Raw genomic sequence first — 13,509 nt, 5'->3', positions numbered from 1 at the left:
ACCACCAAAAAGTAAAATGTAGTGTACGTGCAGTGATCCCTTGGTTATCGCACATAATTGGTACCACATTAAGTGCTTGATAACAATAGCACAGAACATGAGATTTATCCTAACTGGTACTGGGCACCCCACTTGTAAGCCCAAATGTTCCCATTTACAAGAATTCAGACCCACTAAATACCCAATTGTCATCCTCCATCCTCACCACATGCCCAAACTATCTCAATCTACCCCTCCTCATCACAACACCAATACTCTCAAATCCCATCCTTCCTCTCAACTCTTCCACCATACTAATAATAATGGTGATAGTGATACAGTAATAATAATATTAAGTATGTAATAATGTCATCAGACTGATGAGGTTCATGGCAAGTGTTCTCAGATTTGTGAGCTGCAAAGGGGACTCAGTTGTGCTGTAGGATACCTTAGAAAGCTACAGTGAATTTTCTTAAGAAACTCACTTCTTTGCACTGTGGCAGGACGTGTTTGTACCTTATGGAAATGGGGCACTCTCATAACCTGAACACTTTGTTCTTGTTACACAGTCTTGATTATGAGGCAGTAATGGGCCTACTTAGTTACCATTTAAACTGATCCTCTAGTCTGACTATATTTGGCCATAACAGAACTGAAAGAGGTTAGGGATCTTTGTCAGGTTAAAGTAAATGTGCTATAGTAAAAGAATTTAACAAAATGTTCAGGCATGAAATCATAACAGCAAAATATATAAGTATGGTACTGTATGAGCAAACCAATGGTGTGTGAAATGGAAATGGGAATTAACTGGTATGGAAATATAAATGTGAGGGTATACAAGTACTGCACATGTATTTAGGCAGACTGATGGCAGTGAATACAGTTACTCAAAAGTAATTTTGGTGTGACCTGAAAGGATTGGGAATTAAATCATTCATGAGGACCTACGTGAGGCAGCTGAAGTAGTAAGAAAAATTGAAGTACTTTGAGGCCATTATATCATGCAGAGGAAAATAAAAGTATCCATCCATCCATAATCCAATCCTGTGTTTCCCCATGAGGAGTGAAGGAGCCCAAGGCTAGGTAAGTTAGTCCTGACATTTAAGATGAGAGTGGCCAGCCTCACTCATCCCTTAGTGGCATTATGTGAGCAATAAACCCCAACCAACCCAGGGATATAAACCTGCCCAGACTTAATCCGATTGGAGCACCTTAATTACCCACTAAGCCACCAGGTGCCATAATTTGGGTATATGGTTACCATCCAGCGTTGTAAATGGTTTCCTGGTGTATGGGAAATCTGCCTTGCCACTCAATGTAGTCACCTGTAGACAGAAGGAAGAGGAAAGAATGTAGGAAGGAGAGACAGAAGGGGAAGGAAGGAAGAGAGGAAAGGACAGTCACACAAGATCAGCAATACATCAAAAGAGTGGACAGTGCATGCCCCCACCTATCACTAAATAAAATAAATAAAAGTCATCATCATCTAATCCTGTGTTGTCCCATGAGGAGCGTAGGAGCCTAGGGCTACACAAGTTGATCCTAGCATTTAAGATGAGAGTGACCAACCTCAATAATCCCTAAGTGGCATTACATAAGCAGTAAACCCCAACCACCTCTTGGATATAAACCTGCACAGGTTCAGTCCGACTGGAGCACCTTAATTACCCACTAACCAACAGGTGCCATAATTTGGTCATATGGTTACCACCTAGTGTAGTAAATGGTTTCCTGGTGTACATGGGACCATTTGGCTTGTCACTCCGTGTAGGGTCACCCGCAGACAGAAGGAAGAGGAAAGAATGAAGGAAAGAAAGACAGAACAGGAAGAAAGGGAGAGGAAAGGGCAGTTTCCGAGAGCAACACTACATCAAGTGAGTGGATGGTAAGTGCCCCCACCTTTAATTAAAAGCAATAATGTAAGGGAAAAAAATCTGATGGTCTCATAGACAGACAGACCATAGAAAAAGATGGAGGGGGGGGGGGGCTTATTTCTGCGCAGGAATGGAAATGCATGTATTAACTATTTTAAGCCTACCCCTAACAGTTAGAAATCAGACGGTAATTAAACAAGACTATCTGTGGTCAACATGTAACTTTTTTCTATCTGAGCACTGGTTTTTGTACTTCATTGGTTACATCATTTCACATACTTTGTAACTTAGGGATAACATAAAAAGGACTTGTAGTGACTGCCACATAATGTCATTTTCCTCATCCTCATCATCCAAACCTCCTTTCCCAACCCAGGGTGGGGGCAAGTTACTTTTCCATCCATCATCCAATCCTACCTTACCCCATGAGAAGCGTAGGAGACCGGAGCTAGGCATGTTGGTCCTGACATTTAAGTTGAGTGACCAGCCTCACTCATCCCTGAGTGGCATTACATGAGCAATCAACCCCAAACACCCTTTGGATATAAACCTTCACCGGCTTAATCTGATTGGAGCGCAATAATTACCTACTAATCCTGTTTGTTATATCATGCTCACAGCATTTGAAAAGCAATGAAAACTGCATGTAAAAAAACAAAAACAAAAAAACAAAAATATCTGAACTGGCTTCCGATACTAGCCCATTTTTGCACGATCCTGAGGAATTAACATTAGGCTACTGCTTCAGGAATATGTTGGGTGTACTGCATGAAGTAATATGTTAACACATTCAAATTTGAAAGACATGCAGAATAATACATAACATATTCAAATTTGGAAGACGTATCAGACGGTTTGAAATTCTAATACAGTATATCACTGCCCCATATTGTTCAACTTACATAATACTCAACATGAAGTATGTAATTTATTCGACAGCAAGCCCAAATCTGCAAGAAACCAGGAATGTAATATTAGGCTATTACTTCAGAAACACAAAAGGAATACAGTCTTGGGTAATACTGTACACAACATATTAAAATTGGAAAGACATGTTAGACACTTCTAATATATAACTGCCTTATACTGCCCGCTCTTAATAATGCCATGCATGATGAGTTATGTATCATCAGATGATGAAATGAATGTACGAAAACATTATATATATTTGCTCGTTTTTCATCCAAAGTCTGACAGACCATAGTTACTGAAACAAACTGAAACTTTGCCATCTCTTCTTGGGACGACTGTACACCGAACAACGCTCTATGTTTGACGAACATTGTTTGGTAAAAGCCACGACACCTGGGAAATTAACGAACAGCATGGTGTTTGGCTTTAACATCAAGGGTCTGGTACCGATTAGTTCGTTATATCAAGGGTGTACTGTACGTAGCTACTGTATACCAGTAACTCCTGTAAAAATGGGACACACCAGTGGTTTTGTAAGTTTATTATGAAAAAAATTATAGCATAGTGAATTGAGCCATAACTGAAGCAGTGGGATACAACTTACATTAGCTGATAAACTATCAAATATAATCCATACAAACACAAAATATCTACACTGATCTAGTTATTAACATTCATTACCATATGTACAAGTGACAATGCTAACCTACAGTTATAATGGGTACTGTACAAGGAAACCTCCAACAAACTTCCAGTTTAAACACCACTGCAATGAGGTTCAGCTTGTACCACCACACTTCACTACTCATTTCTAAGCTTGACACATTTTGACACTGATCACTCATGATCTACAGATAGTTTGGTCTCATAAATACTGTACTTCTAAATATACATCATTTACCAACTTTTTTTTTTTTTTTTTCTTTTTTTTTTTTTTTTTCTCTCCCATTATCCAGTGTGCAGTACAGTACTATGCTTTGGTTGACACTTCTTCTGTCTGCTGAGGCTTTGAAGGGATATCACTTTCAGTCTCTTCTTTGTCATCCTTATTGCCATACACATTAGGGTACTGAGCCATACATTCAGACATCTGTCGGAATGGCTCCAAACAGTCACTGCCCTTAGGATCTGCAGTAGAGTAATGAAAGCATGTAAATGCTTCCCGGAATTCAACACCACATGGTCCAGTGGCCATTCCTCCTAGACAAGGGCAGGCCCAGTTGATTTCCCCATCAGGCTGAATTAGTCCAACTGTTGAGTGAAAAACATACAAAGCTGATGAAATTTAATGTTGAATTCAAGTGATAAAAGCAATTGTGGTATACAGGTATCTCGTATAAAAAAAAAAATATGGCCACTATTAGCTAACTCATATACAGTTACCTGACCAACAATATCTGCTGGGTGCTAATGTCTTAACTCATCATTCCCTCTGAACTGGGCAGTATTCTAAAACTATATATAATGGTATAACGGGACTAGCAATTAAAGTCTGGTAACCTAAAATATACTGAACAAGGATCAAGAAATTTTCATTCTCCAATATATCAATCTGACAGACTGGGGTAGCATGACAACAACAATTATATTTTAAGAGAAAGATACACTGAGTGGAGATCAATACACATCAAGATATGAGTATCTAGGAAATCACAATGTAATGTTTATAAAGGCTCCAAAATGGTTGCATGTGTTGGCCTTGGTCACCTAATGGCGACTCTCCACACTACTCGATCTCTGGCAGCCTCCCTAGTTTATTCTCTTATCCCTGAGTTCACACTCTATGACCTCATCTCAGGTCTCTTTTGGTCTGCTTCTCACAACCCTACCCCTGACGTTTACACTTTTCACCTTCCGGACCCATCATCCTCCATCCTCTTAACATGGCCAAACCATCTCAATCTACCCCTCTGCATCACAACACCAGTATACTCCAGTCCCATCCTTCTTCTCAACTTTTCGATCACAATCCTAGCCCCGCCCCCCCAGGCCTCGAATTCAAGGATGCAATACAGATTCATTCAATCACTGTCATTTCTGTACGTTTGAGTCTATGAATATCCTCTTCCTTTACTACCCAGGGCTCACTACCATGCATTAGTCCTAACACATGCCACATACAAAGATCCTCTAGCACAGAGGGAGAGCCCTCTCAATGTCAGGAATGGCAACAGATCCCTGAACTTCCTCCAACCATTCCTTACCCTACCCACAGAGCTAGCTCCAGCCTACCTCCAACAAATAACATGTCCCCCAAATAACAAAACTCCTCCACATCCTCAAGAGACTCTACAACAAGATCAATCCTTTCATGGCTGACAATCTCTAACGTTCTCTCCAACACACTGCACACACGAAATCAGCATTATTTAGCAGGCTACCTCTAATACCACTACATCTCTTAGGCTCCCACATATCACAAACACTACACATGATGGAATTACTGTACTGTACTTCCCACACCCTTGTAGCAAACTGCACATGGCACCACTCCCTTTGTTCTGATAGTAGCAACACCAGCCCTAGATATCATCATTTTTGTTTCATCTGCATTTACTCTCAAACCCTTGTACCCCTTTCCATTTCTCCATTTCCAAAATCTTTCCTCTGCCTCCCTTTCATTCTCTGCAATTAACATCATCATAAACAGTGGCTGAATCAGTAGAGGTGGCCTACAGTCCTGACAGACCCAGATTCAAATCCCAACTGACGTATATATAAAATGTACGTAAAAAAAAATATTTAAGGTGTTACTGAAGGTACACACATGAACAGACTGTATATTTTGTGCAGTGAGTTACAGGTCCTGCATACAGCTTTGAAGTCCGTGGGACTGAATCCCAGCTCATGTATATTCTCCATTCCCACAAAATACCACTACGAAAATGGAAATATGTCGGGACTAATGCATTGCACCCTCACTTCATGTTTTGTTTACCTCCATCAGCAGATAAGAAATGCTGCTTTCTGACTGGCAAACACTTCCTACATGTATCTTCATAAAGCTGCTGTGACTGGCTAGAGTATCAAAAGGTGCTTTCTGAGGGTAAGTTGCCTTTCTGCAGAAAGGCACACCAAAGGTGACTTTAAAATTATTTGAGTATGGGAATCAGGTGTGCCATCAAAGGCACCTTTGACATGCCATACAAAAAGGCGCCTTTCATCAACTGGCACCGTGGTTAATGGCTTGTTTTGAGTATCCAGCCCCAGTCCGTGAAGCCTATACCCAGTTGGACAAAAAAATCTCCCATGGGAGTTCTGACGTCATGCAAGAGAGCTTCAAGCACCATAACAAACAACAAGGGGTTCAAGACTCACCCTTGATGCATGCCAACATTCACAGAAAACTAATCATTCAACTCTCCATTCACTCTCGCCTGGGTGTGAGCACCACATACTGTACAGAGCCAAGACCACTCTAACCAGTCTCTCCTCGATCCCAAGCTTCCTCAGTGCCCACCTCACCATCTTCCTAGGGACTATGTCAAAAGCCTTCTCCAATCAACAAAAACAAAGTACAGCTCCATTTTCTTTTCTATCCTGTATATTTTTCTTGAAGCTGTCAGATAATGAATATGGCATCAGCAGTCCCTTTGCCTGGCAGAAACCACTGCATCTCATCAATATTCACTCTTTCTCTTATCATACCTTCTAGGACTCTCTCCATTGCCTTCATTACCTGGTTTTCTGTCTCTACAATTTCCTCTTTCCAAGGTATCATCCTTCTCCTTCTACAAATTGACAATCACACTTTCAGCCAGTTGTCTGGGACAACACACCTATATACAGTATAATTAAATTTTTCATATCAGTAATTAAACTTAACAATGTCTAGGATCTGATTCTTTGCAGTTTCCTTTGGGTGATCAATGTTATTTCTACAGAAACTGTCCCAGAAATAAGGACCACCATTATACTATACCTGGAGGCTCATCATCTTCTGGTAATGAGACTGCTGCTGGGCCATTGTGGTCCTCCTCCGTCACAAATATTACGCGATCCTTTCCTACGAGGAAAAGTAACAATATAAGTCATGTCTGCAGTCCTGTGCTAAATGCACTACTGTGAAATGCGACATTACTGTAATTTACCAATAGCAAGTTTATTTTCATGACCCCTTTCAGCTTATCTGATGGTTATTATTATCAAACTGGACAGCTGATTTGAACAGTAATGAAGGAGATTCATTCCTGCCTCATAATTATGGTTAATTGCATTTCATGCAATCAAAACTTACCTTATTACTGTATTCATGTAATGGGAGTGGTTCAGTTCTATCAGGTGAAGACAAACTGACTAATGTATAGTATCCCTAAGCCAGGGGAATTCTATGCAGGGAAGGAGGAAGATGTGCAGTGTCCAGTATTATAACAAAAAGTTATGGCAGTCATATTATACAGAGGAACAGATGCAAGGGCATTCCTCATTCAAATATAATTTAGGTATTGTAGTTAATGATGGCCGCAGTCAACAATTCTTGATTCTCCCATACATTTTTCCTTTATTGTGTCACAATTCACTGCTGCTTCTGATAAGAATATTAGGAAGGTGGGGAACGATTTCTCATATTGTTGACACACTCTCAGGTACCACACATGAAGCATCCCTTGCCTGTACATACATTCAGAAAGGATATGACACAATTGTAAAACATCTATTAAACTAAAATATACCATACTATTCTCAATACTCTTGACAAATGCTTAAGAACCAACTAAGTGGTGTACCATACTATTCTCAATACTCTTGACAAATGCTTAAGAACCAACTAAGTGGTGTACCATACTATTCTCAATACTCTTGACAAATGCTTAAGAACCAACTAAGTGGTGTACCATACTGTTCTCAATACTCTTGACAAATGCTTAAGAACCAACTAAGTGGTGTACCGGTATTGTACTGTATTGTTAGCCTATATGATGGGTCAGCGTAAAACTGAAGTCTTCTATTTCCTGCAAACACTTTACCCCTTGGATATGGTGAATACCTGAGATAAATACTGCTGTCCAGTGCTGGCTGAAAATATGTACTGCCTGTGCTGTTATGTAAATCAACCTAGTGTTTAGCCTTTTTTGTTCCAGTAGGGTTTTGTGGCTAAAAACACGAAATTTACTTAGCCTTGTACAACTTATACTCTGCTTAGGTTTGGCTGGGATATTGTTATGTTACTGTTGAATAATCCCAGTCTGTCTAGCCAAGCTGACCCATCAACCACAGGCAGCCTCCACAAACCCACAACATCCACTACATTACCAGTACATGGCAGCACATCCACCCACACCAAGGAACATCAAAACAACACCCAGCACACGATATCATACACAAATACTGTCATCTCTTTCCCCTCGCCCACCTCAGACCAGCTTCCAGAAGCATATCCACACTCACATCACTCACTGCTCCATTCAGTCACTCAAAGACAACATACAGCTGCATGCACAGCCTCCTGACATCCACCCTTCTGAATCCTATCTCCCTCATGAGGACAGGGTCCACCTGGCCAGGCTGAGATGTGGGCACCATCCAGTCCTCTTAAGCTACCAGAAGAGGCTGCATGACTCCATCACTGATGCCTGTCCAGGATGTAACACAGCACCCCAGCACATATGGAAGACTGCATTGCACACAATCACCTACGTCAACAACACAACATACACTCTTTGTGAGCTCTGTGGGAAAGCCCGGTCTCGGCCATGGCCTTCCTAAGGGACTCAGGGCTGTACGGCCGGAGTGCCTAGGGAACAACTACAACTACCACTACCACAGGCAGGACAATCCCATGCAGTGAACTGATGCTACCATGCAGCAGGCAGTGCCTTATCAATGCAAAGCACAGGGAAGAATATGAGGGTCTGGTTCCAAGATGTACATCACATCAGACTATCCATCCAGTTAACAGGGGCACAATAGTAGGCTCCACATCATCCTGTTATCTGGTTATATAGTTACTACCCAGCATTGTAAATGGTTTCCTGGGTTCCAGGAAACCATTAGGCTTGTCACACAGTGCAGCCACCTGAAGTAGAACAAAGAGCACCAGTCATAATAAGTGACAAAAGGATGCATGAAATAAGAAGAGAGGAGTGCTGACAGAGACAAAGAATGATGAAGGTGAGGAATATATGTTGGAAACACTACATCAAGTGAGTGGACTGGGAGATAAAAAATCAATTCACAGCTGTGAAGAGGTAGACTGAGATGGAATGGGCATGTGCAGAGGATGGGGGATGACAACTGGATGCAGAAAGTGAGTGTAAGTCCAATATGTAAGGGCGGAGACAGAAGCCTCCCCCAAAATTACAAGCTCGCTGCACTTGCATCACACACAAGCAAGGTGTTTGAGAAATGTGTGAGAGAGAAAATTATTGCCCACATGGAAGAAAACAACCTCCCCAGTAAAAGCCAACATAGATTCAGGAAGGGAAGGTCCTGCCTGTCTAAACTCCTGGCACACTACGACTGGTTGCTATAGAACCTAGCAAAGGGAAAGAATGTGGACGTCATGTTTTTTTACTTTGCCAAGGCTGACCACGGCATCCTACTTCATACGATCAAGTCCCTTGGAGTATGTGGCAAGCTTGGAATGTGGCTACATAGCTTCTTCACATGAAGATCCCAGTCAGCTGCAGCAGATGGCCACAAGTCTGAAAAAGCCACTGTAGTTAATGAAGTGCCACAGGGTTAGGTCTTGGGTTTCCTCCTCTTCCTGGCACACCTGGGCAACATTGACAATAAAGTGGACTCTTCCCTCCTCTCCTCGTATGCTGATGACACCAACATCAGTCGTACCATCACCACTGAAGAGGAAGTGCGCTACCTGCAGGAAGACTTCAATGCAGTTTACACTTGGGCTACAGAGAACAACATGCAGTTTAATGAGGACTAATTCAAAATTTTGATATGTGGCCCAAATCACATAATCAAGTAGGCAACCGCTCTTCATACTGAAGGGGAACAGGACATCAGCCCATAACATGTCAAATGCCTCGGAGTACACCCAAGTAACGATACCACTTTCCAGCACCACATCACGGAAGCTGTGATATAAGCTAAGGGGATGGCAGGCTGGGTGATGCAAACATTCACTTCCAGGGAGCCCAAAGTAATGCTGATCCTCTGGAGAGCCCTGATACAACCCACACTGGACTACTGCAGCCAGCTGTGGTCACCACACAGAAAAAGCGACATCATCAGACTTGAAGCAGTGCAAAGGACGTTCACCAAAAAGGTCAGAGGAATCCACGACCTTAACTACTGGGACTGCTTCAAAAAGCTGGGTCTGTACTCCCAGCAAAGAAGAAGAGACCATTACTGGGCGATCTACATGTGGAAGGTCCTGGAAAACCTGGCCCCAGACCATACATCCTCTACAATGCAGCCCTACAACAGTGAACGGGCCTGACGCAAGTGCACTAGAAAAGCCCTCCCATCATGAGCTCCAGAGCACATCAAGACCCCACTCACATCCAGCCTAGGCCATGAGTGCCCAAAAATTTTCAATGCACTCCCAAAACAAGTAAGAGAAATAACAAGATGCTCAGTGGAGAAGTTCAAAGCTGGCTATGTTCCTGAAAACATAGCCAGATGAACCCCCAGTGCCAGGAGACACGGCCAACTGCTGGGCAACCTCCAACTCCATACCGGACCAGGTGGACCTAAAAAGTTGGGACACCAATACCGAAGGCAGCAGTGGACCACCATGACTGTGGGGCATCGACCTCTAAACAAAGCCAAGTAAACCAAGTATGTAAGTAAGTAAGTAGGTGTAAACATTTGGGGCAGGGCTGCGAGAGGCAGAGCGAAAAAGACCTGCAACGAGGTCACACAGTGTGACCTCAGGCAAACAAGACTGGATAGGGAGGCTGCCAAGGACGATGCATGCATGTTGGAGCCTTTATAAACGAAATGACCACAGACCCTGGGATATAATTGGCCTACCTGATTTCACATGAAATTATCACACCTAAGCTAGAATTCTAAATTAAAGATTATAACTTTTAGCCCATATCATATGACAAGATTTATATATGGGGTACTATGCTGTTCATATAACTAGCAAAAAAAAGGAACACTTCAAAACTAAATACTTGCTGGTACCAAATAACACGTGAAAAACTAGTTACCAGCAAAACATGACCATTCCTTCTCATGACTGCTGCTTTCCCAGCCCCCGAGAAATCCTGGCTACATGTTTAGTACAAACGACAGATTGATATATCAAAATCCCTTGAATCTGTTGTTATAAATAGTTGTGTTTATACAACATATTATCTCAATGCTTTCGATTATAACAGCACCACAGAAAACCTGATTAGGCTACTAGTCGTCATTCCAGTCAACAAAGATTATATGGACGTCGTGACGTCCAACGCTATCAAATAATTCCGCGAATATTCACTTCGTACCGTACTGAATTTTGCAACGTAACGGTACCGGTACGGCTACTTTACCTTCGCTAACCACCCCAAGATCGTTAATGCTTGAAGTACTGAGCAATGCCGCCTCTTACATTGCATTAGACTTCTTTAACTGATATATAACCAGGATGGTCACTAATTTACCTTCTTGCTTGCAGTATGACATCCCTGAGGTAGTTCACTGCCAACGCCGCTGAACACGCACGCTGCTACATAACAACACAGGCTCAAGCAGCCGATACACCATGGAGATTTCGGTGCATTACATTTCGCCGCAGTTAGGTCATTATATAGTTATATAAATGCCAACAAAGAAGTTCGAAATCTAATACTACAACATTTACTGTATATCTTATAGTATTATCCTTCTTCCGACTCTGCTGACGTGAACATGAATGGTCATTAATTTTTATCCAAAGCACCATCTCATTGGGACACTACTCTAAAAATCCAGTAAATATACAGTACTTCATTATGCCATAAATAATATACAGAGTAAAACACCTAAGTCTGTAGAATTTGTAATCCAGATAAACAAGTATCCACTCGCAGTGTTATGCCATGTGCTCTGAGATCAACTTCTTACTCTCTGAGTATGAGGGTTTGATATTGGGTTCTTTCCAACTTCCAAACTATCGTATGCAGCCTGGAAGTAACCGTTTCGCTCAGTGTGCATGCGCCGAGTGGCCGTTTAGCTTCTATTTTGGAAGTATCCGCATGTTATCTCAAATTTTGTGCCATTTATCAACAACATTGTATGAAATACATGTGTCAGGAAGATAGTTGGATGTCTTATCGACCTGTAGGTAACTATAGGTCGATATATGGATATACATAAATATAGATATATATGTATGTTACAGGTGGATTGTGAAAGTAGTCATTTCGTGAATTAAGATTAGCTTGTTTTAGGTTTATTTAGGTTGATCTAGGATAAGGCTAGGTTAAGGTTAGGTAGGTTATTATAGGCTTAATAAAGAAGGGATTGGTAACTCCCAGGATAAAGTCACTCCGTGCACATGACACCGGCAAGCACGGTGACGGTGCACAGTGGGTGTCCTCTCCCCGGCGAGCATGGTTGGAGTCGCTGCGGTCCTGCTCTGGGCAGGGGCTGCAGATGAGGGAAACACTGTGGGCATTCCCTCACCAGCGGGCACGGTGGGCACCGCCGTGGTTCTGCTAGGCCCTGGGACTGCAGGTGAGAGGAGCACGGTGTGCGTCCCACGGCTGGATTAAGCATGTGGGAGGCCCGGAGCCCGCTTGGGAGACCCCCTTTCCAACTCCCCCCAATGGCATACACCACAGACTGGTAACCTAAATCCTAATATATAAATTGGACACTTTTAGTTAGGAAATACTGAACGGGGACTATTCATCCAATGCTGTAATATGTAATGCATAAACACGAAATGAAATGAACACATTTTGTTCTTACCAAATTTATTTACACAGAGAAATTCATTTAAAATTATTTAATTTTTCATGAAAAAGTATAGTATAACTAACAAGTATAACCATTACAGTCCAGAAACTTTTCTCGATTTTCGTGCTGCAAAGTCGCTGATGATGTCATTAAAGTCCAATTCACGCAGTATATCTGACTCGATGCTCATGAGAGCCAGATTTACAAGTCGTTTCTGCTTCATGGATGTCCGTAATCGGTTCTCAATTAATTTGAGTTTTGAGAAGGAGCGCTCGCCACTGCAGTTTGATACCATCAAAATAAGGTATATCCGTAGAGCTATCTCAACTTTCTGCTGCTCTGGTGGGAGGCCCCCTCTTGGTGGGTGGCCCAGGGCCCGGGCCCCTTGGGCCCCCCCCCTTAATCCGGCGGTGGTGCGTCCTCTCCCCAGCAAGAAAGGTGCGCAACGCCGCGGTCCTGCTCCTGGCGGGGGCTGCAGATGAGGGAAGCATGGTGGGTGTTCCCTCCCCGATGAGCACGGTAGGCATCATCGCGGCCCTGCTGGTGGCTGTAGGTGAAAAGAGCACGGTGGGCGTCCTTTCCCCGAAAAGCACGGTGGGTGTCATCGCAGTCCTGCTTGAGGAGTCTGCTGGCACACAGATTCTGTCCTGATCTGGTGAGCACTGGCCCAGGTAGAGGGTAATGTGGCAGGGCAATGTACCGTACCTCTCGTGGATTCCGTTGAGGGCAAGAGGGGCGCGTGGTGGTTGGGGCGTATGTCTGTCTGGATCGATCTCTTGTGGCGCCTCTATGTGGTCTCCCCTTGGTACCTCGTATTTCATATATATATATATATATATATATATATATATATATAAAACACTTCCCCCCCCTCCCTTGGTCAGATTGCTTGCTACACACTGTA

General features: G+C 42.7%; 1 protein-coding gene across 1 annotated transcript; it reads right to left on the bottom strand.

Annotated features, from left to right (window-relative positions):
* Positions 1-3,070: 3,070 nt before the first annotated feature.
* On the bottom strand, positions 3,071-11,398 carry LOC145406298 (mitochondrial intermembrane space import and assembly protein 40-B). The gene is made up of 3 exons (XM_080277458.1): positions 11,327-11,398; positions 6,688-6,771; positions 3,071-4,016 (listed from the first exon to the last, which is right to left on the bottom strand). Exons 1-3 carry the CDS (start codon positions 11,346-11,348, stop codon positions 3,736-3,738), a joined length of 387 nt encoding a protein of 128 aa, XP_080133584.1. The 5' UTR covers positions 11,349-11,398; the 3' UTR covers positions 3,071-3,735.
* Between the last annotated feature and the right edge of the window lie 2,111 nt (positions 11,399-13,509).

The sequence above is a fragment of the Coenobita brevimanus genome, chromosome 70 (assembly GCF_032717465.1).
Source record: "Coenobita brevimanus isolate Jiangsu-jjx chromosome 70, ASM3271746v2, whole genome shotgun sequence".
Lineage (NCBI taxonomy): Eukaryota > Metazoa > Arthropoda > Malacostraca > Decapoda > Coenobitidae > Coenobita > Coenobita brevimanus.
The sequence above is the reverse complement of the archived record's forward strand: the minus strand, read 5'-3'. Positions and strand labels throughout refer to the sequence as shown.